The 26,792-nt window shown below is 49.7% G+C and overlaps 1 protein-coding gene across 1 annotated transcript in view; it reads right to left on the bottom strand.

Moving 5' to 3' along the window:
- Nucleotides 1-583: 583 nt before the first annotated feature.
- The window catches only part of LOC134911186 (uncharacterized protein DDB_G0290685-like), a 230,999-nt gene continuing 204,790 nt past the window's right edge, over nt 584-26,792 (bottom strand). Inside the window, exons 3-4 of the mRNA XM_063919509.1 lie at nt 24,066-24,167; nt 584-1,082 (exon numbers count right to left, since the gene is read on the bottom strand). Coding sequence (XP_063775579.1) covers nt 886-1,082; nt 24,066-24,167 — 299 coding nt within the window. The 3' untranslated portion in view covers nt 584-885. The remainder of the gene's footprint in view (nt 1,083-24,065; nt 24,168-26,792) is intronic.

Genomic DNA, 26,792 nt, shown 5'->3' with positions numbered 1-26,792 from the left:
AAAAAGCCGTGAGTAAAAAAACTATCTTCATAGCAAAATTACTTGGCGCAGTCGCAGTGCGAACATTGCGCATGCGTACTAAGCAGAAAAACGCTGCGATGCGAAGAAAATTACAGAGCGAACGACTCGGAATGAGGGCCATGGTTTTGCCCAACTGCTAACAAATTTGCTGCTGCGATCAACTCTGAATTATTCCCATGGTGCCACCAGCCCGGTTGCCATAGCTAGTGCTGGTATCGCCAATTTCCAGTTGCCACTGCCAGTCTAGCCTGCAGCAGTACAGTGAGCCGATTTTACAATTGAAGTGGGGGTGCTACATTTTTTATTTAGTTTTTTCACACTAGGACGTTTATTAAGAGGCAAACATGCACATGGTTCCCCCACTAAGTATTATGTAAGGAGTTCCAGTACACTTACTGCGCATGCACAGTATGAAATAGGGCATTGTGTGCTTACAGTTGGACTCTATATTACTGTAATACCGCAGCTGTACAAACACAAACCAACACAACTCTCTCCACACACAGACACAGGCGAGAATGCCTTAATTATTTGAAGGGCAGAGGAGAGAAGGCAAGAGAAGTACATATTATCACTGCTTTACCAAAATAAAAACATTACCAAATATAACCAATCGGAAAACCAACATTTTGCTTTTCATGGGCAGAAATAGAGACTAAGGGGTCTATTCATGAAGCAGTGGAGAAGTGAGCCTGTGGAGAAGTTGCCCATGGAAACCAATCAGCTGCTCCGTACAATTGTATAGTACGCAAATTTTTCAATACTAACGTATTAACAGGCGTTCACAGATTCATGCGTCAACAGGGTCGAGGCACCCGTCAGACACTGGGCTGACTTTGTGGCTAATTGGACAGGCCAGGGGGATCAATTAGCTTGTTGTAGGGGGTAGAACAGTATACACACAGCAGTGGATTGCCCACTATGGGATGGCAGCGAGCTGGGATCAATTAACTTAATCTGTTTCGGAGTTGACCTAGTAGTAGAGGAGCTTGCTGTTTCAGAACGTGGTCTCTTGGCTTTGTGATAAACTTGTGGAGGAGAGCTCTGGTCATCATAGCTACCTGTAAACAGGGGAAAAAGAAAAAGAGAAACTTGTTTGAGTGCAAATAAGACATCTCTGCGAGCGATGATTGGATATAAACCCAATATCTCCTAATGCATACATCCTAGTGATTACCAAATCGCACCCAACCTGCTTACTAACCTCAGGAATATTGTTATGATTTTAGGAAGTCCTAGTAGTCAAAAATAGGATTTTAATTACCTACCGGTAAATCCTTTTCTTGTAGTCCGTAGAGGATGCTGGGGTCCATATTAGTATCATGGGGGTACAGAGGGGTCCACTAGGAGCCATTGGCACTTTAAGAGTTTGAGAGTGTGAGCTGGCTCCTCACTCTATGCCCCTCCTACCAGACTCAGTCTAGAAACTGTGCCCGAGGAGACGGACATCTTCGAGAGCAGGATTTTTCACAGATAGTGGCGAGATTCACACCAGCTCACACACAAGGCAACTCAAGCTAACTAGCTTGAAACATCAGCAACGGCTGAACAGGATTACTTACCAAGTAACAAAACAGTACTTACAGTACCAAGAACTAAGCAGTACTGAACTAAATAACCACTGCAGGATCACGAAGCGCTGGGCGAGCGCCCAGCATCCTCTACGGACTACGAGAAAAGGATTTACCGGTAGATAATTAAAAATAAGATTTTACTTACCAGTAAATCTATTTCTCGTAGTCCGTAGAGGATGCTGGGGACTCCGTAAGGACCATGGGGAGAGACGGGCTCCGCAGGAGACATGGGCACTTTAAGAAAGAATTTAGTTCCTGGTGTGCACTGGCCCCTCCCTCTCTGCCCCTCCTCCAGACCTCAGTTAGAGAACTGTGCCCAGAGGAGATGGACAGTACGAGGAAAGGATTTTTGTTAATCCAAGGGCAAGATTCATACCAGCCACACCAATCACACCGTATAACTTGTGATAACAATCCAGTAAACAGTATGACAATAACAAAGCATCAGTTCACGCCTGATGCAACAATAACGTAACCCTTATTGAAGCAATAACTATATACAAGTATTACAGAAGAAGTCCGCACTTGGGACGGGCGCCCAGCATCCTCTACGGACTACGAGAAATAGATTTACCGGTAAGTAAAATCTTATTTTCTCTAACGTCCTAGAGGATGCTGGGGACTCCGTAAGGACCATGGGGATTATACCAAAGCTCCCAAACGGGCGGGAGAGTGCGGATGACTCTGCAGCACCGATTGAGCAAACATGAGGTCCTCCTCAGCCAGGGTATCAAACTTATAGAATTTTGCAAAGGTGTTTGTACCCGACCAAGTAGCAGCTCGACACAGCTGTAGTGCCGAGACCCCTCGGGCAGCCGCCCAAGAAGAGCCCACTTTCCTAGTGGAATGGGCCTTGATCGATTTAGGTAACGGCAATCCTGCCGTAGAATGCGCCTGCTGAATCGTGATACAGATCCAGCGAGCAAGAGTCTGCTTTGAAGCAGGGCCGCCAAGCTTGTTGGCTGCATACAGAACAAACAGTGCTTCTGTTTTTCGGACTCTAGCCGTCCTGGCTACATAAATTTTCAAAGCTCTGACCACATCAAGGGACTCGGAATCCTTTAAGTCCCATGTAGCCACAGGCACCACAATAGGTTGGTTCATATGAAAGGATGAAACCACTTTTGGCAGGAACTGAGGACATGTCCGCAATTCCGCTCTATCCATATGGAAAGCCAGATAGGGGCTTTTATTTGATAAAGCCGCTAATTCCGACACTCGCCTAGCCGAAGCCAGGGCTAATTACATGACCACCTTCCAAGTGAGATATTTCAACTCCACCGTTTTCAGTGGTTCAAACCAGTGTGACTTTAGGAAGTCCAAGACCACATTAAGGTCCCAAGGCGCCACCGGAGGCACAAACGGAGGCTGAATATGCAGTACTCCCTTAACAAAAGTCTGAACTTCTGGGAGAGAAGCCAATTCTTTTTGAAAGAAAATGGATAGGGCCGAAATCTGGACCTTAATGGAGCCTAATTTAAGGCCCAAATCCACTCCAGTTTGTAGGAAGTGAAGGAAACAGCCCAGATGGAATTCTTCCGTAGGAGCATTCCTGGTCTCACACCAAGAAACATATCTTCGCCATATACGGTGATAATGTTTTGCTGTTACTTCCTTCCTAGCCTTTATCAGCGTAGGGATAACCTCAACCGGAATACCTTTTTCCGCTAGGATCCGGCGTTCAACCGCCATGCCGTCAAACGCAGCCGCGGTAAGTCTTGGAACAGACAGGGTCCCTGTTGCAACAGGTCCTGCCTTAGAGGAAGAGGCCACGGATCTTCCGTGAGCATTTCCTGCAGATCTGGATACCAGGTCCGTCGTGGCCAATCTGGAACAACGAGGATTGTTCTCACTCCTTTTCTTCTTACTATTCTCAACACCTTGGGTATGAGAGGAAGAGGAGGAAATACATAGACGGACCGGAACACCCACGGTGTCATGAGGGCGTCTACCGCTACTGCCTGAGGGTCTCTGGACCTGGCGCAATACCTCTGTAGCTGTTTGTTGAGGCGGGACGCCATCATGTCTATCTGTGGCATTTCCCACCGACTCATAATCTGTGCGAAGACTTCTGGATGAAGTCCCCACTCTCCCGGGTGTAGGTCGTGTCTGCTGAGGAAGTCTGCTTCCCAGTTGTCCACTCCCGGAATGAACACTGCTGACAGTGCGCTTACATGATTCTCCGCCCAGCGAAGAATCCTGGTAGCTTCCACCATTGTCGCTCTGCTCCTTGTGCCGCCTTGGCGGTTTACATGAGCCACTGCGGTGATGTTGTCTGACTGGATCAGAACTGGTTGGTCGCGAAGTAAGGCCTCCGCTTGACGTAGGGCGTTGTATATGGCCCTTAGTTCCAGGATGTTGATGTACAGACAAGTCTCTTGACTTGACCAAAGACCCTGGAAATTTCTTCCCTGTGTGACTGCTCCCCAACCTCGGAGGCTTGCGTCCGTGGTCACCAGGATCCAATCCTGAATGCCGAATCTGCTGCCCTCGAGAAGGTGAGCACTCTGCAGCCACCACAGGAGCGACACCCTGGCCCTGGGGTGATCAACCGATGCATCTGTAGATGTGATCCGGACCACTTGTCCAACAGATCCCATTGGAAAGTCCTCGCATGGAACCTACCAAAGGGAATGGCCTCGTATAAGGCCACCATCTTTCCCAGGACTCGAGTGCAATGATGCACGGACACCTGTCTTGATTTCAAAAGGTTCCTGACCAGAGTCATAAGTTCCTGGGCTTTTTCTATCGGAAGATAAAGCCTTTTCTGGGTCGTGTCCAGAATCATGCCCAAGAAAGACAGACGAGTCGTAGGAACCAACTGCGACTTTGGGATATTGAGAATCCAGCCGTGTTGTTGTAACACTTTCAGTGAAAGAGACACGCTGTTCAGCAACTGCTCTCTTGATCTCGCTTTTATGAGGAGATCGTCCAAGTACGGGATAATTGTGACACCCTGCTTGCGCAGGAGCACCATCATTTCCGCCATTACCTTGGTGAAAATCCTCGGAGCCGTTGAGAGACCAAACGGCAACGTCTGAAATTGGTAATGACAGTCCTGTACCGCAAATCTTAGGTACGCCTGATGAGGTGGATAAATGGGGACATGAAGGTACGCATCCTTTATGTCCAGTGACACCATAAAATCCCCCCCTTCCAGGCTGGCGATGACCGCTCTTAGCGTTTCCATCTTGAACTTGAACCTCTTCAAGTATAGGTTCAGAGATTTTAAATTCAATATGGGTCTGACCGAACTGTCCACAAACATGGTCGAATAATAACCCGTTCCCTGTTGAAGGAGGGGAACCTCGACCACCACCTGCTGAAAATACAATTTTTTTGTATTGCATTTAACACTATCTCCCTCTCTAGGGGAGAAGACGGTAGGGCCGATTTGAAAAACCGTCGAGGAGGCACCTCTTCGAATTCCAGCTTGTAACCCTGAGACACAATTTCTATTGCCCAGGGATCCACCTGGAAGTGAACCCACATGTGGCTGAAATTCCGAAGACGCGCCCCCACTGGCCCAGACTCCGCCAGTGGAGCCCCAGCGTCATGCGGTGGATTTTGCAGAGGCCGGGGAGGACTTCTGTTCCTGGGAACTAGCTGTATTGTGCAGCTTCTTTCCTCTGCCCCTCCCTCTGGCAAGAAAGGACGCACCTCGGACTTTCTTGTTTCTTTGTGAACGAAAGGACTGCATTTGATAATGTGGTGCTCTCTTAGGCTGTGAGGGAACATAGGGCAAAAAATTTGACTTTCCAGCCGTAGCTGTGGAGACCAGGTCCAAGAGACCTTCACCGAACAATTCCTCACCCCTGCAAGGTAAAACCTCCATATGTCGTTTTGAGTCGGCATCACCTGTCCATTGCCGAGTCCACAGGACCCTTCTGGCAGAAATCGACATAGCGTTTATTCTAGAACCCAGCAGACTAATGTCTCTGAGCATCTCTCATATAAAGGACAGCGTCTTTAATATGCCCCAGGGTCAATAAAACAGTATCCCTATCTAGGGTATCAAACTCCTCTGATAAGGTATCAGTCCATGCCGCTACTGCACTACAGACCCAGGCCGACGCGATTGCCGGTCTGAGCAAGGTACCTGAATGTGTTTAAATGGACTTCAGGGTACCCTCCTGTTTGCGATCAGCAGGATCCTTGAGGGTAGCCGTATCCTGGGACGGAAGGGCTACCTTTTTGGATAAGCGTGTTAAAGCTTTGTCCACCCTAGGGGAGGATTCCCATTGTAACCTGTCCGTTGGCGGGAAAGGATACGCCATAAGAATCCGTTTGGAAATCTGCAGTTTTTTATCTGGAGATTCCCAAGCTTTTTCACATAACTCATTCAGTTCGTGTGAGGGGGGAAAAGTTACCTCAGGCTTCTTTCCCTTATACATATAAACCCTTGTGTCAGGGACAGGGGTTTCCTCTGTGATGTGCAAAACCTCCTTAATTGCTATAATCATGTATCGGAGTGATTTAGCCAACTTTGGCTGTAACTTTGCATCATCTTAATCGACACTGGAGTCAGAATCCATGTCGGTATCTGCGTCAACAATTTGGGATAGTGGGCGCTTTTGAGACCCCGACGGTCCCTGCGACATAGGATCAGGCACGGGTTGAGACCCTGCCTGTCCCAATGCATCAGCCTTGTCTAATCTTTTATGCAAGGAATTTACATTATCATTTAAAACTTTCCACATATCCATCCAATCAGGTGTCGGCGCCGTCGGCGGAGACACCACATTCATTTGCTCCCGCTCCTCTCCCACATAGCCTTCCACATCAAACATGTCAACACAAGCGTACCGACACACCACACACACAGGGAATATCCTTTCTGAAGACAGTTCCCCCACGAGGCCCTTTGGAGAGACAGAGAGAGTATGCCAGCACACACCCCAGCGCTATATAACCCAGGAATAACACAGTAACTTAATGTTAACCAAGTAGCTGCTGTTTATATACTTTTTTGCGCCTAATTATGTGCCCCCCCTCTCTTGTCAACCCTCTTCTACCGTGTATCAGCAGGGGAGAGCCTGGGGAGCTTCCTCTCAGCGTGCTGTGGAGAGAAAATGGCGCTGGTGAGTGCTGAGGGAGAATCCCCGCCCCCTCGGCGGCGGGCTTCTGTCCCGCTTAGCTGTATATATGTGTTTGCCAGAATGAGGTCCCAAATGCTGCCCAAGGCGCCCCCCCCTGCGCCCCGCACCCTAACAGTGACCGGAGTATGTGTAGGTGTGTGGAGCAATGGCGCACAGCTGCAGTGCTGTGCGTTACCTCCAGTGAAGATCACGAAGTCTTCTGCCACCTGTGAAGTCTTCTTGCTTCTCACACTCACCCGGCTTCAGTCTTCCGGCTCTGCGAGGGGGACGGCGGCGCGGCTCTGGGACGGACGGCGAGGGTGAGATCCTGCGTACCGAGCCCTCTGGAGCTAATGGTGTCCTTTAGCTTAAGAAGCAGGACCTAGCTTCAGGGAGTAGGGCTGCTTCTCTCCCCTCAGTCCCACGATGCAGGGAGTCTGTTGCCAGCAGAGCTCCCTGAAAATAAAAAACCTAACAAAAAAACTTTCTATCAGCAAACTCAGGAGAGCTCCATGAAAAGCACCCAGCTCCTCTGGGCACAGAATCAAACTGAGGTCTGGAGGAGTGGCATAGAGGAACGAGCCAGTGCACACCAGGAACTAAATTCTTTCTTAAAGTGCCCATGTCTCCTGCGGAGCCCGTCTCTCCCCATGGTCCTTACGGAGTCCCCAGCATCCTCTAGGACGTTAGAGAAATCCTATTTTCTCTTACATCCTAGAGGACGCTGGGGTCCACATAAGTACCATGGGGATGTACCAAAGGTCCCAGAACGGGAGGGAGAGCGCAGAGGCTCCTGCAGAACCAATTGACCAAACTTAAGGTCCTCAGAGGCCAAATTATTGAACCTGTAGAACTTTGCGAACGTGTTCGTCCCCGACCAAGTAGCTGCTCGGCAGACTTGTAAAGCCGAGACAATCCGGGCAGCCGCCCAGGGAGAACCCACTTTACAAGTAGAGTGGGCCTTAACAGACGTAGAATACGCATGCTGGATAGTGAACCTGATCCAGCGAGAGATCGTCTGCTTAGAAGCATGACACCCAATCTTCTTGGGATCATACAGGACAAACAGAGAGTCCAATTTTCTGTGACGAGCAGTCCTCCTCACATAGATTTTTAGAGCCCTTACAACATCTAAGGACTTTGATGAAATTGAGGAGTCAGTTGCAACTGGCACAATAGGTTGGTTGATATGAAATGCTGACACAACCTTTGGAAGAAACTGCTGACGTGTCCGAAACTCATCTCTATCTTCACGGAAGATCAAGTATGGGCTTTTACATGACAAAGCCTGCAACTCTGACACACGTCTAGCAGAGGCTAAGGCCAACAAAGTGACAGCCTTCTACGTGAGAAACTTGATCTCAGCCTCCTGTTGAGGTTCAAACCAGTCCGACTGGATGAACTGCAACACCACGTCGAGATCCCAGGGCGCCGTAGGCTGCACAAAGGGAGGTAGGATGTGCAGAACTCCCTTCAAAAAAGTCTGAACTTCAGGGAGGGCAGCCAATTGTTTTTGGAAGAAAATGAATAGGGCCGAAATCTGGACCTTTATGGATCCTAACCTCAGGCTCACATCCACACCTGCTTGCAGGAATAGGAGAAAACATCCCAGTTGAAACCCCACCGCAGGAAACTTCTTGGACTCACACCAAGATATATCTTTTCCAAATACGATGGTAATGTTTTGACGTTACTCCTTTCCTAGCCTGTATCAGGGTAGGAATACCTTGTTCGAAATGCCCTTCCGAGCTAGTATCTGGCGTTCAACCTCCATGCTGTCAAACGTAGCCGTGGTAAGTCTTGATAGGCGAACGGCCCCTGCTGTAGCAGGTCCTCCCGAAGAGGAAGAGGCCTCGGCTCTTCTAGCAGTAGATCCAGAAGATCCGCGTACCAAGCCCTCCTTGCCCAGTCCGGAGCAATGAGGATTGTCTGAACTCTTGTTCTCCTTATGAGTTTGAAAAATCTTGGAATGGGTGGAAGTGGAGGAAACACGTACACCGACTGGAACACCCACAGAGTCACTAGGGCATCCACCGCCATGGCTTGCGGGTCCCTCGACCTGGAACAATACCGCCGAAGCTTCTTGTTGAGACGAGAGGCCATCATGTCGATCTGGGGTACGCCCCAAAAATCTGTTACCTCCGTAAACATCTCCGGACGGAGACCCCACTCCCCTGGGTGGAGATCTTGTCTGCTGAGGAAGTCCGCTTCCCAGTTGTCTACTCCCGGAATGAAGATTGCTGACAGCGCCAAAGCATGTTTTTCTGCCCAGAGGATGATACTTGATACCTCTGACATTGCAGCTCTGCTCTTCGTTCCGCCCTGTCGGTTTATGTAAGCCACTGTCGTTACGTTGTCCGACTGCACTTGAATGGCCCGAATTCTCAGAAGATGGGCCGCTTGGAGAAGACTGTTGTATACGGCTCTTAGTTCCAGAATGTTTATCGGCAGGCCGGCTTCCAGACTTGACCACCTTCCTTGGAAGGTTTCCCCTTGAGCGACCGCGCCCCAGCCCCGGAGACTTGCATCTGTGGTTAGAAGGATCCAGTCCTAAATCCCGAACCTGCGGCCCTCCAGAAGGTGAGGTAATTGCAGCCACCAGAGGAGCGAAATCCTGGCCTTTGGCGACAGACGTATTCTCTGGTGTATGTGAAGATGGGATCCCGACCACTTGTCCAGGAGATCCAGTTGGAAGGACCGAGCATGAAACCTCCCGTACTACAGCGCCTCGTAAGAGGCCACCATCTTCCCCAGAAGGCGAATGCACTGATGAATCGACACCCGGGCTGGCCTCAGGACATCCCGGACCATTGTTTGAAGCACCAAAGCTTTGTCCTCTGGAAGGAACACCCTCTGCACCTTCGTGTCGAGGATCATTCCCAGAAAGGATAACCTCCTGGTTGGTTCCAAATGTGATTTTGGAAGATTCAGGATCCAACCATGTTCCCTGAGAAGCTGGGTCGTGAGAGCTATGGACTGTAACAGCTTCTCCTTGGACGATGCCATTATCAGCAGATCGTCCAGATATGGAATTATGTTCACCCCCTGTCTACGGAGGAGAACCATAATTTCCGCCATCACCTTGGTGAAAACCAACGGTGCTGTGGAGAGGCCGAAGGGCAGGGCCTGGAACTGAGAATGACTGTCCAACAGTGCGAATCGTAGATAAGCTTGATGCGGCAGCCAAATCGGAAAGAGGAGGTACGCATCCTTGATATCAGGGGATACCAGGAATTCCCCCTCCTCCAGACCTGATATCACTGCCCTTATAGACTCCACTTTGAACTTGAACTCCCTCAGAAAGGGGTTTAGTGATTTTAAGTTCAGAATGGGCCTGAACGAACCATCTGGTTTCGGTACCACGAAAAGGTTCGAATAGTAACCCGTGTTTTGCATTTGTGGAGGGACTGGTACAATGACCTGTGCCTCCACCAACTTATGGACGGCTCTCTGTAGGGTAGCCCTGTCTGCCGGCAAAGCTGGCAAGCCCGATTTGAAAGAACCGATGAGGAGGGAGATCTTGAAATTCCAGCCGGTACCCCTGGGACACAATATCTAGTACCAAGGGGTCCAGGCCGCACGACACCCAGCCGTGACTGAAATATCTGAGTCTCGCCCCCACCAGCCCCACCTCCAGGCCGCGCTGTCCACCGTCATGCAGAGGACTTTGGTGTACTTGAAGCAGGCTACTGTTCCTGGGAACCAGCCATAGCATTTTGTTCCTGGGAACCCGCCATTAGCATCTTGTATTTTGGTCGGCCACCTCTAAAGAAGGTGTTGGACGGTTAGGCCTTTCTCAGTTTAGTAACCAGAAAGGACTGTAATGCAGGTGAAGAAAATAAGATTTTACTCACCGGTAAATCTATTTCTCGTAGTCCGTAGTGGATGCTGGGGACTCCGTAAGGACCATGGGGAATAGACGGGCTCCGCAGGAGACTGGGCACTCTAAGAAAGATTTAGTACTACTGGTGTGCACTGGCTCCTCCCTCTATGCCCCTCCTCCAGACCTCAGTTAAGGAAACTGTGCCCGGAAGAGCTGACATTATAAGGAAAGGATTTTGGAATCCAGGGTAAGACTCATACCAGCCACACCAATCACACCGTATAACTTGTGATAAACTTACCCAGTCAACAGTATGAACAACAACAGGGCATCAAACAATGGATGCCAACATAACATAACCCTTTATTAAGCAATTACTATATACACGTATTGCAGAAAGTCCGCAGTTGGGACGGGCGCCCAGCATCCACTACGGACTACAAGAAATAGATTTACCGGTGAGTAAAATCTTATTTTCTCTAACGTCCTAGTGGATGCTGGGGACTCCGTAAGGACCATGGGGATTATACCAAAGCTCCCAAACGGGCGGGAGAGTGCGGATGACTCTGCAGCACCGAATGGGCAAACACAAGGTCCTCCTCAGCCAGGGTATCAAACTTGTAGAATTTAGCAAATGTGTTTGAACCCGACCAAGTACCTGCTCGGCAAAGCTGTAATGCCGAGACCCCTCGGGCAGCCGCCCAAGAAGCGCCCACTTTCCTTGTGGAATGGGCTTTCACAGATTTTGGATGCGGCAATCCAGCCGCAGAATGAGCCTGCTGAATCGTGTTACAGATCCAGCGGGCAATGGTTTGCTTTGAAGCAGGAGCACCCAGCTTGTTGGGGGCATACAGGATAAACAGCGAGTCAGTTTTCCTGACTCCAGCCGTTCTGGCTACATAGATCTTCAAAGCCCTGACTACATCAAGCAACTTGGAATCCTCCAAGTCACGAGTAGCCGCAGGCACCACGATAGGTTGGTTCAAATGAAAAGATGACACCACCTTTGGCAGAAATTGCGGACGAGTCCGTAATTCTGCCCTGTCCATATGGAAAACCAGATAGGGGCTTTTACATGACAAAGCCGCCAATTCTGACACACGCCTAGCCGAAGCTAAGGCCAATAGCATGACCACTTTCCACGTGAGATACTTCAGCTCCTTGGTCTTAAGTGGCTCAAACCAGTGGGATTTCAGGAAACCCAACACCACGTTGAGATCCCAAGGTGCCACTGGTGGCACAAAAGGGGGCTGAATATGCAGCACTCCCTTAACAAACGTCTGAACTTCAGGAAGAGAAGCCAGTTCCTTTTGAAAGAAAATGGATAGGGCCGAAATCTGGACCTTTATGGATCCCAACTTCAAGCCCATAGTCACTCCAGACTGTAGGAAGTGCAGGAACCGGCCCAGCTGGAATTCCTCTGTAGGGGCCTTCCTGGCCTCACACCAGGCAACATATTTCCGCCATATACGGTGATAGTGTTTTGCTGTCACGTCCTTCCTAGCCTTTATCAGCGTAGGAATAACTTCCATCGGAATGCCTTTTTCCCGCTAGGATCCTGCGTTCAACCGCCATGCCGTCAAACGCAGCCGCGGTAAGTCTTGGAACAGACAGGGCCCCTGCAGCAGCAGGTCCTGTCTGAGCGGCAGAGGCCATGGGTCCTCTGACATCATTTCTTGAAGTTCCGGGTACCAAGCTCTTCTTGGCCAATCCGGAACAATGAGTATAGTTCTTACTCCTCTTCTCCTTATTATCCTCAGTACCTTTGGTATGAGAGGAAGAGGAGGGAACACATAAACCGACCGGTACACCCACGGTGTCACTAGAGCGTCCACAGCTATCGCCTGCGGGTCTCTTGACCTGGCGCAATATCTTTCTAGCTTTTTGTTTAGGCGGGACGCCATCATGTCCACCTGTGGCCTTTCCCAACGGTTTACAATCAGTTGGAAGACTTCTGGATGAAGTCCCCACCCTCCCGGGTGGAGGTCGTGCCTGCTGAGGAAGTCTGCTTCCCAGTTGTCCACTCCCGGAATGAACACTGCTGACAGTGCTAACACGTGATTTTCCGCCCATCGGAGAATCCTTGTGGCTTCTGCCATCGCCGTCCTGCTTCTCGTGCCGCCCTGTCGGTTTACATGGGCGACCGCCGTGATGTTGTCTGACTGGATCAGTACCGGCTGGTTTTGAAGCAGGGGTTTTGCCTGACTTAGGGCATTGTAAATGGCCCTCAGCTCCAGAATATTTATGTGCAGGGAAGTCTCCTGACTTGACCATAGTCCTTGGAAGTTTCTTCCCTGTGTGGCTGGCATCCGTGGTCACCAGGACCCAATCCTGTATGCCGAATCTGCGGCCCTCTTGAAGATGAGCACTTTGCAGCCACCACAGCAGAGACACCCTGGTCCTTGGAGACAGGGTTATCAGCCGATGCATCTGAAGATGCGATCCGGACCACTTGTCCAACAGGTCCCACTGAAAGGTTCTTGCATGGAACCTGCCGAATGGAATTGCTTCGTAGGAAGCTACCATCTTTCCCAGGATCCGCGTGCAGTGATGCACCGACACCTGTTTTTGGTTTTAGGAGGCCTCTGACTAGAGATGACAGCTCCTTGGCCTTCTCCTCCGGGAGAAACACTTTTTTCTGTTCTGTGTCCAGAACCATCCCCAGGAACAGTAGACGTGTCGTAGGGACCAGCTGTGACTTTGGAATATTTAGAATCCAGCCGTGCTGTTGTAGCACCTCCCGAGATAGTGCTACCCCGACCAACAACTGCTCCCTGGACCTCGCCTTTATCAGGAGATCGTCCAAGTACGGGATAATTAAAACTCCCTTCTTTCGAAGGAGTATCATCATTTCGGCCATTACCTTGGTAAAGACCCTCGGAGCCGTGGATAGACCGAACGGCAACGTCTGGAATTGGTAATGACAATCCTGTACCACAAATCTGAGGTACTCCTGGTGAGGAGGGTAAATGGGGACATGCAGGTAAGCATCCTTGATGTCCAGTGATACCATGTAATCCCCCTCGTCCAGGCTTGCAATAACCGCCCTGAGCAATTCCATCTTGAACTTGAATTTTTTTATATACGTGTTCAAGGATTTCAAATTTAAAATGGGTCTCACCGAACCGTCCGGTTTCGGTACCACAAACATTGTGGAATAGTAACCCCGTCCTTGTTGAAGTAGGGGCACCTTTACTATCACCTGCTGGGAATACAGCTTGTGAATTGCCTCTAACACTGCCTCCCTGCCTGAGGGAGTTGTTGGCAAGGCAGATTTGAGGAAACAGCGGGGGGGAGACATCTCGAATTCCAGCTTGTACCCCTGAGATACTACTTGAAAGATCCAGGGATCCACCCGTGAGCGAGCCCACTGATCGCTGAAATTTTTGAGACGGGCCCCCACCGTACCTGGCTCCGCCTGTGGAGCCCCAGCGTCATGCTGTGGACTTAGAGGAAGCGGGGGAGGACTTTTGCTCCTGGGAACTGGCTGTATGCTGCAGCTTTTTCCCTCTACCTCTGGGCAGAAAGGACGCGCCTTTAACCCGCTTGCCCTTATTGGGCCGAAAGGACTGTACCTGATAATACGGTGCTTTCTTTGGCTGTGAGGGAACATGGGGTAAAAATGTTGACTTCCCAGCTGTTGCTGTGGAAACGAGGTCCGAGAGACCATCCCCGAACAACTCCTCACCCTTATAAGGCAAAACTTCCATGTGCCTTTTAGAATCTGCATCTCCTGTCCACTGCCGAGTCCATAACCCTCTCCTGGCAGAAATGGACATTGCACTTATTTTAGATGACAGCCGGCAAATATCCCTCTGTGCATCCCTCATGTAGAAGAGTGCGTCTTTAATATGCTCTACGGTTAGCAATTTAGTGTCCCTGTCTAGGGTATCAATATTTTCCGACAGGGAATCTGACCACGCAGCTGCAGCACTGCACATCCATGCTGAAGCAATAGCTGGTCTCAGTATAACACCTGTGTGTGTATATATAGACTTCAGGATAGCCTCCTGCTTTCTATCAGCAGATTCCTTCAGGGCGGCCGTATCCGGAGACGGTAGTGCCACCTTCTTTGACAAGCGTGTGAGCGCTTTATCCACCCTAGGGGATGTTTCCCAACGTGACCTATCCTCTGGCGGGAAAGGGTACGCCATTAGTAACCTCTTAGAAATTACCAGTTTCTTATCGGGGGAAGCCCGCGCTTCTTCACACACTTCATTTAATTCCTCAGATGGAGGAAAAACAACTGGTAGTTTTTTCTCTCCAAACATAATACCCTTTTTTGTGGTACCCGGGGTAACATCAGAAATATGCAACACATTTTTCATTGCCTCAATCATATAACGTGTGGCCCTATTGGAAGATACATTAGTCTCATCGTCGTCGACACTGGATTCAGTATCCGTGTCGACATCTGTGTCTGCCATCTGAGGTAGCGGGCGTTTTAGAGCCCCTGATGGCTTTTGAGACGCCTGGGCAGGCACAGGCTGAGATGCCGGCTGTCCCATATTTGGTATGTCGTCAAACTTTTTATGCAAGGAGTCGACGCTGTCGCGTAATTCCTTCCACAGAACCATCCACTCAGGTGTCGACCCCGCAGGGGGTGACATCACATTTATCGGCATCTGCTCCGCCTCCACATAAGCCTCCTCATCAAACATGTCGACACAGCCGTACCGACACACCGCATATACACAGGGAATGCTCTGACAGAGGACAGGACCCCACAAAGCCCTTTGGGGAGACAGAGAGAGAGTATGCCAGCACACACCAGAGCGCTATATAACACAGGGATCCCACTATAAATGAGCGTTTTTTCCCTTATAGCTGCTTATATTATATATATATACTGCGCCTAAATTTAGTGCCCCCCCCTCTCTTTTTTACCCTTATGTAGCTTGAGACTGCAGGGGAGAGCCAGGGAGCGTCCTTCCAGCGGAGCTGTGAGGGAAAAATGGCGCCAGTGTGCTGAGGGAGATGGCCCCGCCCCTTTTCCGGCAGACTTCTCACGCTTTTTCTGGAATTCTGGCAGGGGTATTTTTACACCTATATAGCCTTCCTGGCTATATATGGTGTAGATTTGCCAGCCAAGGTGTATTATATTGCCCTCAGGGCGCCCCCCCCCCAGCGCCCTGCACCCATCAGTGACCGGAGTGTGAGGTGTGCATGAGGAGCAATGGCGCACAGCTGCAGTGCTGTGCGCTACCTTGTTGAAGACAGAAGTCTTCTGCCGCCGATTTTCCGGAGCACTTCTTGCTTCTGGCTCTGTAAGGGGGCCGGCGGCGCGGCTCCGGGACCGAACATCGAGGTCGGGTCCTGTGTTCGATCCCTCTGGAGCTAATGGTGTCCAGTAGCCTAAGAAGCCCAAGCTACCACCAGTTAGGTAGGTTCGCTTCTTCTCCCCTTAGTCCCTCGCTGCAGTGAGTCTGTTGCCAGCAGATCTCACTGAAAATAAAAAACCTAAATATACTTTCTTTCTAGGAGCTCAGGAGAGCCCCTAGTGTGCATCCAGCTCAGCCGGGCACAAGATTCTAACTGAAGTCTGGAGGAGGGTCATAGTGGGAGGAGCCAGTGCACACCAGTTAGACCTAAAGCTTTCTTTATAGTTGTGCCCAGTCTCCTGCGGAGCCGCTATTCCCCATGGTCCTTACGGAGTCCCAGCATCCACTTAGGACGTCAGAGAAATTTCAAATAGCGTTTAATACTTTAGACGCATGGAAGGTTTAGCGAGGCTTTCCTATTGTCAGTGAAGTAAGCCTCCTCAACCTGCCCAGGCGACATGTCAGCAATATTTAACATATCTCTAATGGCCTCAAACATGAGCTGCATCCCATGCAAGGGGTGCCGCTCCCCCAGCACTTCCCCATCACCGTCTGCAGTCTGTGGAATAGGAGCTGCACACAGGAAAATGGCACTGAACTCTGCTGGGTCCGCAATGAGCAGAAGCTCCGCCCTCAGAAGATGGCGCATCTTCCCGCGCAACTTCTATATACTGGCCTGAGGATTCGGTCGTTAGCCGGGGAATTCAGTATCCGGTTAGCGTTTGTGTACTGAGGATTCTGTCGCTAGCCTGGGGATTCAGTCTCCGGTTAGCGACTGTGACCAGTTTAGGGTATTTAGACGCTGGCTCAGCACCGTGATTACATTTCTGTGTACATGAAATGGATTCCTCCTGAGAGGAAACCACTTCAGCAGCATATGACACCGAGTCCCTAGACATGGCTATGGAAAATATTAAACACCCACATACACACACATACACGGAATTGTCAGTCACAGCTCCCCCCCCCTCAAGTACGGCAGAGAGAGACAGAGATTGGAGCCAACACACACACAGCACTTTCTGAGGTAGAGCAAATAAACTGCCATCGCTATATGTGTACCTTAATAGACTACACACATTTTACACAGCCCCTGCCCCCCCTTCTACAACCCCCTGGTACCGCTCAGGATAGCTGGAGTTGCTTGGAGGGACAGCTCCTTGCGTAGAGGAACTGCAGGCAGGATAATGGCGCTGAACGCTGCTGGGTCCGCTCTGAGGAGAAACTCCGCCTCCTGAAGATGGCACGTCTTCCCGCACAAATTCTTTATACTGGCCTGAGGATTCAGTCACTAGCCGGGGAATTCAGTCTCCGGTTAGCGTCTGTGTACCGCGGATTCTGACACTAGCCTGGGGATTCAGTCTCCGGTTAGCGTCTGTGACCAGTGTAGGGTATTAAGACGCTGGCTCAGGACACCCCTCATAGCGCCAACACTGTGTGCCGCTGAGCCTGCCCGGAGCACAGCCTCTCAAGAGCTGCGCTCCTACCCTTGTGCCGCCATATCTCGCCATCTTCTGGCTCTGTAAGAGGGTGGCGACATGCTGCCGGGGTGAGCGATCCCCTGTGGCAGGGAATGTTCGATCCCCTCAGGAGCTCAGTGTCCGGTCAGCGGAGATAGTGGCTCAGACCCCACAGGGCGGACACTACTCTCCCCCTATGTCCCTCAGAGCAGGGAGGCTGTTGCCAGCAGCCTCCCTGTAAAATAATAAACTCTAAAATAAACTTTTACTAAAGCAGCTCTGGAGAGCTCCCCTAGCTGTGACCGGCTCCTCCGGGCACATTTTCTAAACTGTGTCTGGTAGGAGGGGCATAGAGGGAGGAGCCAGCCCACACTCTAAAACTCTTAAAGTGCCAATGGCTCCTAGTGGACCCGTCTATACCCCCATGTTACTAATATGGAACCCAGCATCCTCTAGGACGTAAGAGAAATATACATTTTACATCAAAATAGATAACAAAAGGTCCTGTCTTTGATCTCTGGTCTCAGTCTAAATATAGTACACCTTGGTTAATCGTTTTTACCCACGGTTTTAGTAGACAGGTCTGCATCTGCACTTTATTTATATGCAACCCTAGATAAAAAGTCTTATTGAGCCAAGATGTTAGATAATTGAATTTTGCTACTGACAAGGTCCCATAATTGGATGCACATTTTAATGAAACTACACAGGACCACCTCAGTGCTTACTGAGAAATTATCATTCAAATTACCAGTGTGGAAATATTATAAACCTAAAAAAAAAAAAAGATTTTAAACCTACCGGTAAATCTATTTCTCCTAGTCCGTAGAGGATGCTGGGGACTCCGTAAGGACCATGGGGGTATAGACGGGCTCCGCAGGAGATAGGGCACCTAAAAAGAACTTTGACTATGGGTGTGCACTGGCTCCTCCCTCTATGCCCCTCCTCCAGACCTCAGTTAGAGAACTGTGCCCAGAGGAGATGGACAATACAGGCAGGATTTAGCAATCCAAGGGCAAGATTCATACCAGCCCACACCAATCATACCATGTAACCTGGAACATACATAACCAGTTAATAGTATGAACAAACGACAGTAACGGTCCAAGACCAATGTCAACTGTAACATAACCCTTATGTAAGCAACAACTATATACAAGTATTGCAGAGTTTCCGCACTGGGACGGGCGTCCAGCATCCTCTACGGACTACGAGAAATAGATTTACCGGTAGGTTTAAAATCTTATTTTCTCTTACGTCCTAGAGGATGCTGGGGACTCCGTAAGGACCATGGGGTTTATACCAAAGCATCCAATCGGGCGGGAGAGTGCGTATGACTCTGCAGCACCGACTGAGCAAACGCTAGGTCCTCATCAGCCAGGGTATCAAACTTGTAGAATTTAGCAAAAGTGTTTGACCCCGACCAAGTCGCCGCTCGGCAAAGTTGTAATGCCGAGACGCCTCGGGCAGCCGCCCAAGAAGAGCCCACCTTCCTAGTGGAATGGGCCTTAACCGAATTTGGTACCGGCAATCCAGCCGTAGAGTGAGCCTGCTGAATCGTATTACAGATCCAGCGAGCAATAGTCTGCTTCCAAGCAGGAGCGCCAATCTTATTGGCCGCATACAGGACAAACAGAGCCTCTGTTTTCCTAATTCTAGCCGTCCTGGCTACATACATTTTTAAGGCCCTGACTACGTCCAGGGATCTGGAATCCTCCAGATCACCAGTAGCCACAGGCACCACAATAGGTTGATTCATATGGAACAAAGAAACCACTTTATGCAAAAATTGCAGACGTGTCCTCAATTCAGCTCGATCCACATGAAAAATCAAGTAGGGGCTCTTGTGTGACAAAGCCGCCAATTCTGACACTCGCCTTGCTGATGCCAAGGCCAACAGCATGACCACCTTCCAGGTAAGAAATTTCAACTCAACCTTGGTAAGCGGTTCAAACCAGTGTGATTTTAAGAACTGCAACACCACGTTCAAGTCCCATGGTGCCACTGGAGGCACAAAAGGGGGCTGGATGTGCAGCACTCCCTCATATATGGTGTGTCTAGGTCTTCTGGTTCCCCGTGTTCCAGTCTCCAGTAGTATTATATACTGAATTGGTGGCGCCTTGTGATATCTTACTCCTATCATTTTCTTTCACTCCCTTTACAAACGTCTAGACTTCTGGAAGAGAAGCCAATTCCTTCTGAAAGAAAATCGAGAGGGCCGAAATCTGTACCTTAACCGAGCCTAATTTCAGGCCCATATCCACTCCTGTCTGTAGGAAGTGGAGAAGACGACCCAGATGAAAATCTTCCGTAGGTGCATTCTTGGTCTCACACCAAGACACATACTTTCGCCAGATACGGTGATAATGTTTTACCGTCACCTCATTCCTAGCCTTTATTAAAGTAGGGATGACCTCTTCCGGAATCCCCTTTTCCGCTAGGATTCGGCATTCAACCGCCATGCCGTCAAACGTAACCGCGGTAAGTCTTGAAATACACAGGGCCCCTGCTGCAACAGGTCTTCACTCAGAGGAAGAGGCCAGGGATCTCCTGTGAGCATCTCTTGTAGATCCGAGTACCAGGCCCTTCGAGGCCAGTCTGGGACAACGAGTATCGTCTGTACTCTTCTTCGTCTTATGATCCTCAACACTTTCGTGATGAGAGGAAGAGGAGGAAACACGTAGACCGATTCGAACACCCACGGTGTTACCAGTGCGTCTACTGCTACTGCCTGAGGGTCCCGAGACCTGGCGCAATACCTCCGAAGTTTTTTGTTGAGGCGTGACGCCATCATGTCTATTTGAGGAGTTCCCCAAAGACGTGTTACGTCTGCAAAGACTTCTTGATGAAGTCCCCACTCTCCTGGATGGAGATCGTGTCTGCTGAGGAAGTCTGCTTCCCAGTTGTCCACTCCCGGAATGAAGACAGCCGACAGAGCGCTTACATGATTTTCCGCCCAGCGAAGGATCCTTGTGGCTTCCTCCATCGCGACTCTGCTTCTTGTCCCGCCTTGGCGGTTCACATGAGCCACTGCTGTGACATTGTCTGATTGAATCAGAACCGGTAGGTTTCGAAGAAAACTCTCCGCTTGTCGAAGGCCGTTGTAAATGGCCCTGAGTTCCAACACATTGATGTGTAGACAGGACTCCTGGTCTGACCAAAGCCCCTGAAAAGTCTTTCCCTGTGTGACCGCTCCCCATCCTCGGAGGCTCGCGTCCGTGGTAACCAGGATCCAATCCTGAATTCCGAACCTGCGACCCTCCAGGAGGTGAGCACTTTGCAACCACCACAGGAGGGACACTCTGGTCCCTGGGGACAGAGTTATTTTCCGATGTAAGTGCAGATGGGACCCGGACCACTTGTCCAGAAGGTCCCATTGAAAAGTCCTTGCATGGAACCTTCCGAAGGGAATGGCCTCGTAGGCCGCCACCATTTTCCCCAGAACTCGAGTGCATTGGTGAACTGACACCCTTTTCGGTTTTAGCAGGTCTCTGACGTGTTCTGGATGTCTTGGGCTTTCTCTATTGGGAGGAAGACCTTCATTTGTTCCGTATCCAGTATCATACCTAGGAACGGTCGAGTTGTCGGAATCAACTGTGACTTCGGTATATTTAGAATCCAACCGTGTTGCTGGAGCACTCTCAGAGAGAGCGCCACACTGCTCAGCAATTTCTCCCTTGATCTCGCTTTTATCAGGAATCGTCCAAGTATGGGATAATTGTGACTCCATGTTTGCGCAGGACCACCATCATTTTCGCCATTATCTTGGTGAAAATCCTCGGGGCCGTGGAAAGTCCAAACGGCAACGTCTGAAATTGGTAATGACAATCCTGTACAGAGAATCTCAGGTATTCCTGATGGGGGCATATATGGGGACATGAAGGTACGCATCCTTTATGTCCAGAGACACCATAAACTCCCCCTCCTCCATGTTGGCTATTATCGCTCAGAGAGATTCCATTTTGAATTTGAATCTTTTTATGTACAGGTTTAGGGATTTCAGATTCAAAATAGGTCTGACCGAACCGTCCGGTTTCGGGACCACAAATAGGGTTGAATAGTAACCTCTTCCCTGCTGGTGCAGGGGAACCTTGATTATCACTTGCTGTATACACAGCGTTTGAATTGCAGCTAACACTACATCCCTTTCCGATGTGGAAGCTGGTAGGGCCGATTTGAAAAATCGGCTCGGGGGCACCTCCTCGAATTCCAATTTGTAACCCTGGGAAACTATTTCCAACACCCAGGGATTCAGGTCCGAACTGAGCCAGGCCTGACTGAAAAGTCGAAGACGTGCCCCCACCTGTGCGGACACCCTCAGGGGAGCCCCAGCGTCATGCTGTGGGTTTTGGAGCAGCCGGGGAGGACTTTTGTTCCTGGGCACCTGCCGAAGCAGGTGCTCTCTTGCCTCTGCCCTTACCTCTGGCGAGGAAAGAGGATCCCCGACCTCTTTTGGACTTGTGCGACCGAAAGGACTGCATCTGATAGGGTGTTACTTTCTTTTGCTGTTGGGGAATATATGGTAAAAAATTTGATTTACCTGCTGTAGCTGTGGAAACCAGGTCCGTCAGCCCATCCCCAAACAATACATCCCCCTTATAGGGTAGTACTTCCATATGTTTCTTGGAATCCGCATCACCCGTCCATTGGCGAGTCCATAATGATCTTCTTGCTGAGATAGATATGGCATTGGTCCTAGAATCTAGCAATCCAATGTCCCTTTGAGCATCCCTCATAAATAAGACTGCGTCTTTTATATGGGCTAGAGTTAGGAATATAGTATCCTTATCCATATTATCAAATTGATCTGTCAGCTCATCTGTCCAAGCTGCAATTGCGCTACACACCCATGCCGACGCAATTGTCGGTCTTAACACAGCACCTCTATGAGAATAAATACACTTTAAGGTCGTTTCTTGCCTGCGATCTGCAGGGTCCTTAAGGGCCGCTGTGTCAGGAGACGGTAGCGCCACTTTCTTGGACAAGCGCGTCAGGGCCTTTTCCACAGTGGGGGGTGATTCCCAAATCTCCCTGTCCTGCTTAGGGAAAGGGTATGCCATATAAATTCTTTTGGGGATCTGCGGTCTCTTATCCGGGGTCTCCCAAGCTTTTCCAAAGAATTCATTTAATTCATGAGATGTGGGAAAGTTAATAATCTGTTTCTTTTCCTTAAACATGTGTACCCTTGTGTCGGGGACCGAGGGTTCATCCACAATATGCAACACATCCCTTATTGCCACAATCATACACTGAATGGTTTTAGTCACCCTAGGGTGCAATTTTACTTCGTCATAGTCGACACTGGAATCAGAATCCGTGTCGGTAGTAGTGTCTTGTGTTAAGGGACGCTTTTGAGACCCCGACGGGCCCTGTGAGTCGGTCCAATCTGAGGATTGACCCCCTGATGTCCCCCCTAAACCAGCCTTATCAAGCCTTTTATGTAAAGATGCCACACTTGCATTCAACATATGCCACATGTCCATCCAATCTGGAGTCGGCACAACCGACAGGGACACACCACTCATTTGCTCCACCTCCTCCTTGGAGAAGCCTTTCGCCTCAGACATGTCAACACACACGTACCGACACCCCGCACACACAGGGATTAACCTATAAGGGGACAAAACCCCAACCAGGTCCTAAGGAGAGACAGAGAAAGAGTATGCCAGCACACACCAGCGCTTAAAACACTGGAAAAAATATGTCCAGATAGCGCTTTTTTCTATATATATATATTATGCCAATTCCCACTCACTGCGTCGCTAAAGTGCCCCCTCCTCTTTTTTCCAGCCTGTGTGTTCAGCAGGGGAGAGACCAGGGAGCCAGCGTTTTCCTCATGCAGCTTCTGTGGAGAAAATGGCGCTGGTTAGTGCTGAGGATCAAGCCCCGCCCACCCGACGGCGGGCTTCGGTCCCAGTGATTTTTCAATAAAATGGCGGGGGATCATAGATTTACTGCCTCCGCAGTCTAATCCAACCGTATTTGCCCAAATGTGAGGTTTATTGCTGCCCAGGGCGCCCCCCCCTGCGCCCTTCAGTGCTGCTCTGTGTGTGTTGACTGGGAGCAATGGCGCGCCCTTACCTCATGAAGATTTGATGTCTTCTGCCGCCTAAGATGTCTTCTGCCTTCTCTATCCGGCTTCTATCTTCGGCATCTGTGAGGCGGACAGCGGCGCGGCTCCGGGACGAACCCCAGGTGAGACCTGTGTTCCGACTCTCTCTGGAGCTAATGGTGTCCAGTAGCCTTAGAAGCAGTGCCCAACTTGACAAGCCAGCTCTGCTTCTCTCTCCTCGGTCCCACGATGCAGGGAGCCTGTTGCCAACAGGACTCCCTGAAAATAAAAAACCTAACAAAATTCTTATTCAACAGAAAACTCTGGAGAGCTCTCTGCAGTGCACCCATTCTCCTCTGGGCACAAGATCTAACTGAGGTCTAAAGGAGGGGCATAGAGGGAGGAGCCAGTGCACACCCATAGTCAAAGTTCTTTTTAGGTGCCCTATCTCCTGCGGAGCCCGTCTATACCCCCATGGTTCTTACGGAGTCCCCAGCATCCTCTAGGACGTAAGAGAAAAAAAACAACAACACATATACCCTAATATCTCTACAAGCAGGTAGCACAATGAACTCATGTGAGTGGATTGCCCATCCTAAAAAAAAAACCCAACAACACATATACCCTAATATCTCTACAAGGAGGTAGCACAATGAACCCATGTGAGTGGATTGCCCATTGTGGTATGGCAAGGAGCTAGGATCAATGAGCTTGATCCATTAAGGAGTTGACCTACTAGTAGAGGCGCTTGCGGTTTGATAGCGTGGTCTTTTGGCCCGGTAAGAAGTATTCTCATAATAGACCTGTTGTGGAGGAGTGCTCTGGACATCATAGTTACCTGTAAGGGGAAAAAAGATTTAAAAAAAATTGTGATGTCCAATACATGTGTTGTCAAATGCGCACACAATACACAAAGGGGGTCATTCCGATTTGTTCGCTCATTGACGTTTTTCGCAACGGAGCGGTTAGGTGGAAAATGCCCATGCGCATGGTACGCAGCGCGCATGCTCTTAGTAATTTTACAGAAAACTTTGGAGATTTACACAAGCTTGAGCGACGTTTTTTTCATCACTCGAGTGTTCGTAGTGTGATTGACAGGAAGTGGATGTTTCTGGGCGGAAACTGACCGTTTTCAGGGTGTGTGCTAAAAAACGCAGGCGTGCCAGGTAAAATCGCATGAGTGGCTGGCCAAACGCAGGGCGTGTTTGTGACGTCAAACCAGGAACTAAACGGACCGAGGTGATCGCAATCTAGGAGTAGGTCTGGAGCTACTCAGAAACTGCAAGGAATAATTTAGTAGCAGTTCTGCTAATCTTTAGTTTGCTATTCTGCTAAGCTAAGATACACTCCAAGAGGGCGGCGGCCTAGCGTTTGCAATGCTGCTAAAAGCAGCTAGCGAGCGAACAACTCGGAATGAGGGCCAAAGTTAGGTCAGAGATCACCATGTTAACCTAAAATATAGGACCACTTGTAGTGTGCATCAGAGTGGCCCGATAGTCTAGAGCTGCTCTCTATAGACATACTGCACAACTGCTACAGGCAGAGAGAGCAGTGTAAAGAACTAATGCCTATGCTAGCGATTTATAAATTATCATATATAAAGGCTAGTAAATAAATAGGCCGAGCTTTAGCAGCATAGAGAGGACTACTGCACAATTAGTGGCATTGGGACCTGCTGGATTAAACTGCAACAATGGCAGCAAGTAGTACGTCATACATTCAGCTCAAAAAATGAGATTTATGGTAAGAACTTACCGTTGTTAAATCTCTATCTGCGAGGTACACTGGCCTCCAGAAGGATTCACATCGGGGTGTAGAGTAGGATCTTGATCCGAGGCACCAACAGGCTCAAAGCTTTTGACTGTTCCCAAGATGCTCAGCGCCGCCTCCTCTATAACCCCGCCTCCATGCACAGGGAGCTCAGTTTTGTTAACCAGCCCAATGCAGTAGCAGGTATCCGAGACGACAACCGCTCGTAACCAAGTACACCACACACTCACCACAGGCGAGGGTGCCAGCGGCTATGCCAATACCAACCCAAAGAAGCTAAGTGCGTCAGGGTGGGCGCCTTGTGGAGCCCAGTGTACCTCGCAGAAAGAGATTTAACAATGGTAAGTTCTTACCATAAATCTCATTTTCTGCTGCGGGGTACACTGGGCTCCACAAGGAATTACATCGGGGTTGTCACAAAGAAGTTCCTCACGGGAGGGGACGCACTATAGCGGGCACAAGAACCTGGCGTCCAAAGGTAGCATCTTGGGAAGTGGCGGTATTGAAGGCATAGAACCTTATAATAAGAATTTACTCACCTGTAATTCTATTTCTCGTAGTCCGTAGTGGATGCTGGGCCTCCGTAAGGACCATGGGGAATAGCGGCTCCGCAGCAGACTGGGCACAACTAAAAGAAAGCTTTAGACTACTGGTGTGCACTGGCTCCTCCCACTATGACCCTCCTCCAGACTTCAGTTAGGATACTGTGCCCGGAAGAGCTGACACAATAAGGAAGGATTTTGAATCCCGGGTAAGACTCATACCAGCCACACCAATCACACCGTATAACTCGTGATACAATACCCAGTTAACAGTATGAGAACAACTGAGCCTCTCAACAGATGGCTCAACAATAACCCTTTAGTTAAACAATAACTATATACAAGTATTGCAGACAATCCGCACTTGGGATGGGCGCCCAGCAATTACTACGGACTACGAGAAATAGAATTACCGGTGAGTAAATTCTTATTTTCTCTGACGTCCTAAGTGGATGCTGGGACTCCGTAAGGACCATGGGGATTATACCAAAGCTCCCAAACGGGCGGGAGAGTGCGGATGACTCTGCAGCACCGAATGGGCAAACTGTAGGTCCTCCTCAGCCAGGGTGTCAAACTTGTAGAATTTAGCAAATGTGTTTGACCCCGACCAAGTAGCTGCTCGGCAAAGTTGTAGAGCCGAGACCCCTCGGGCAGCCGCCCAAGAAGAGCCCACCTTCCTCGTGGAATGGGCTTTCACTGATTTAGGATGCGGCAGTCCAGCCGTAGAATGTGCAAGCTGAATCGTACTACAGATCCAGCGAGCAATAGTCTGCTTTGAAGCAGGTGCACCCAACTAGTTGGGCGCATACAGGATAAATAGCGAGTCAGTCTTTCTGACTCCAGCTGTCCTGGAAACATAAATTTTCAGGGCCCTGACTACGTCCAACAACTTGGAAGCCTCCAAGTCATTAGTAGCCGCAGGCACCACGATAGGTTGGTTCAGGTGAAAGGCTGATACCACCTTTGGGAGAAATTGGGGACGCGTCCTCAATTCTGCCCTATCCATATGGAAAATCAGATAAGGGCTTTTACATGACAAAGCCGCCAATTCTGATACCCGCCTGGCCGAAGCCAAGGCCAACAACATGACCACTTTCCACGTGAGATACTTCAATTCCACGGTTTTAAGTGGCTCAAACCAATGTGACTTT

This window comes from Pseudophryne corroboree, chromosome 4 (genome assembly GCF_028390025.1).
Source record: "Pseudophryne corroboree isolate aPseCor3 chromosome 4, aPseCor3.hap2, whole genome shotgun sequence".
In the NCBI taxonomy this organism is placed as follows: Eukaryota; Metazoa; Chordata; class Amphibia; order Anura; family Myobatrachidae; genus Pseudophryne; species Pseudophryne corroboree.
The sequence above is the reverse complement of the archived record's forward strand: the minus strand, read 5'-3'. Positions and strand labels throughout refer to the sequence as shown.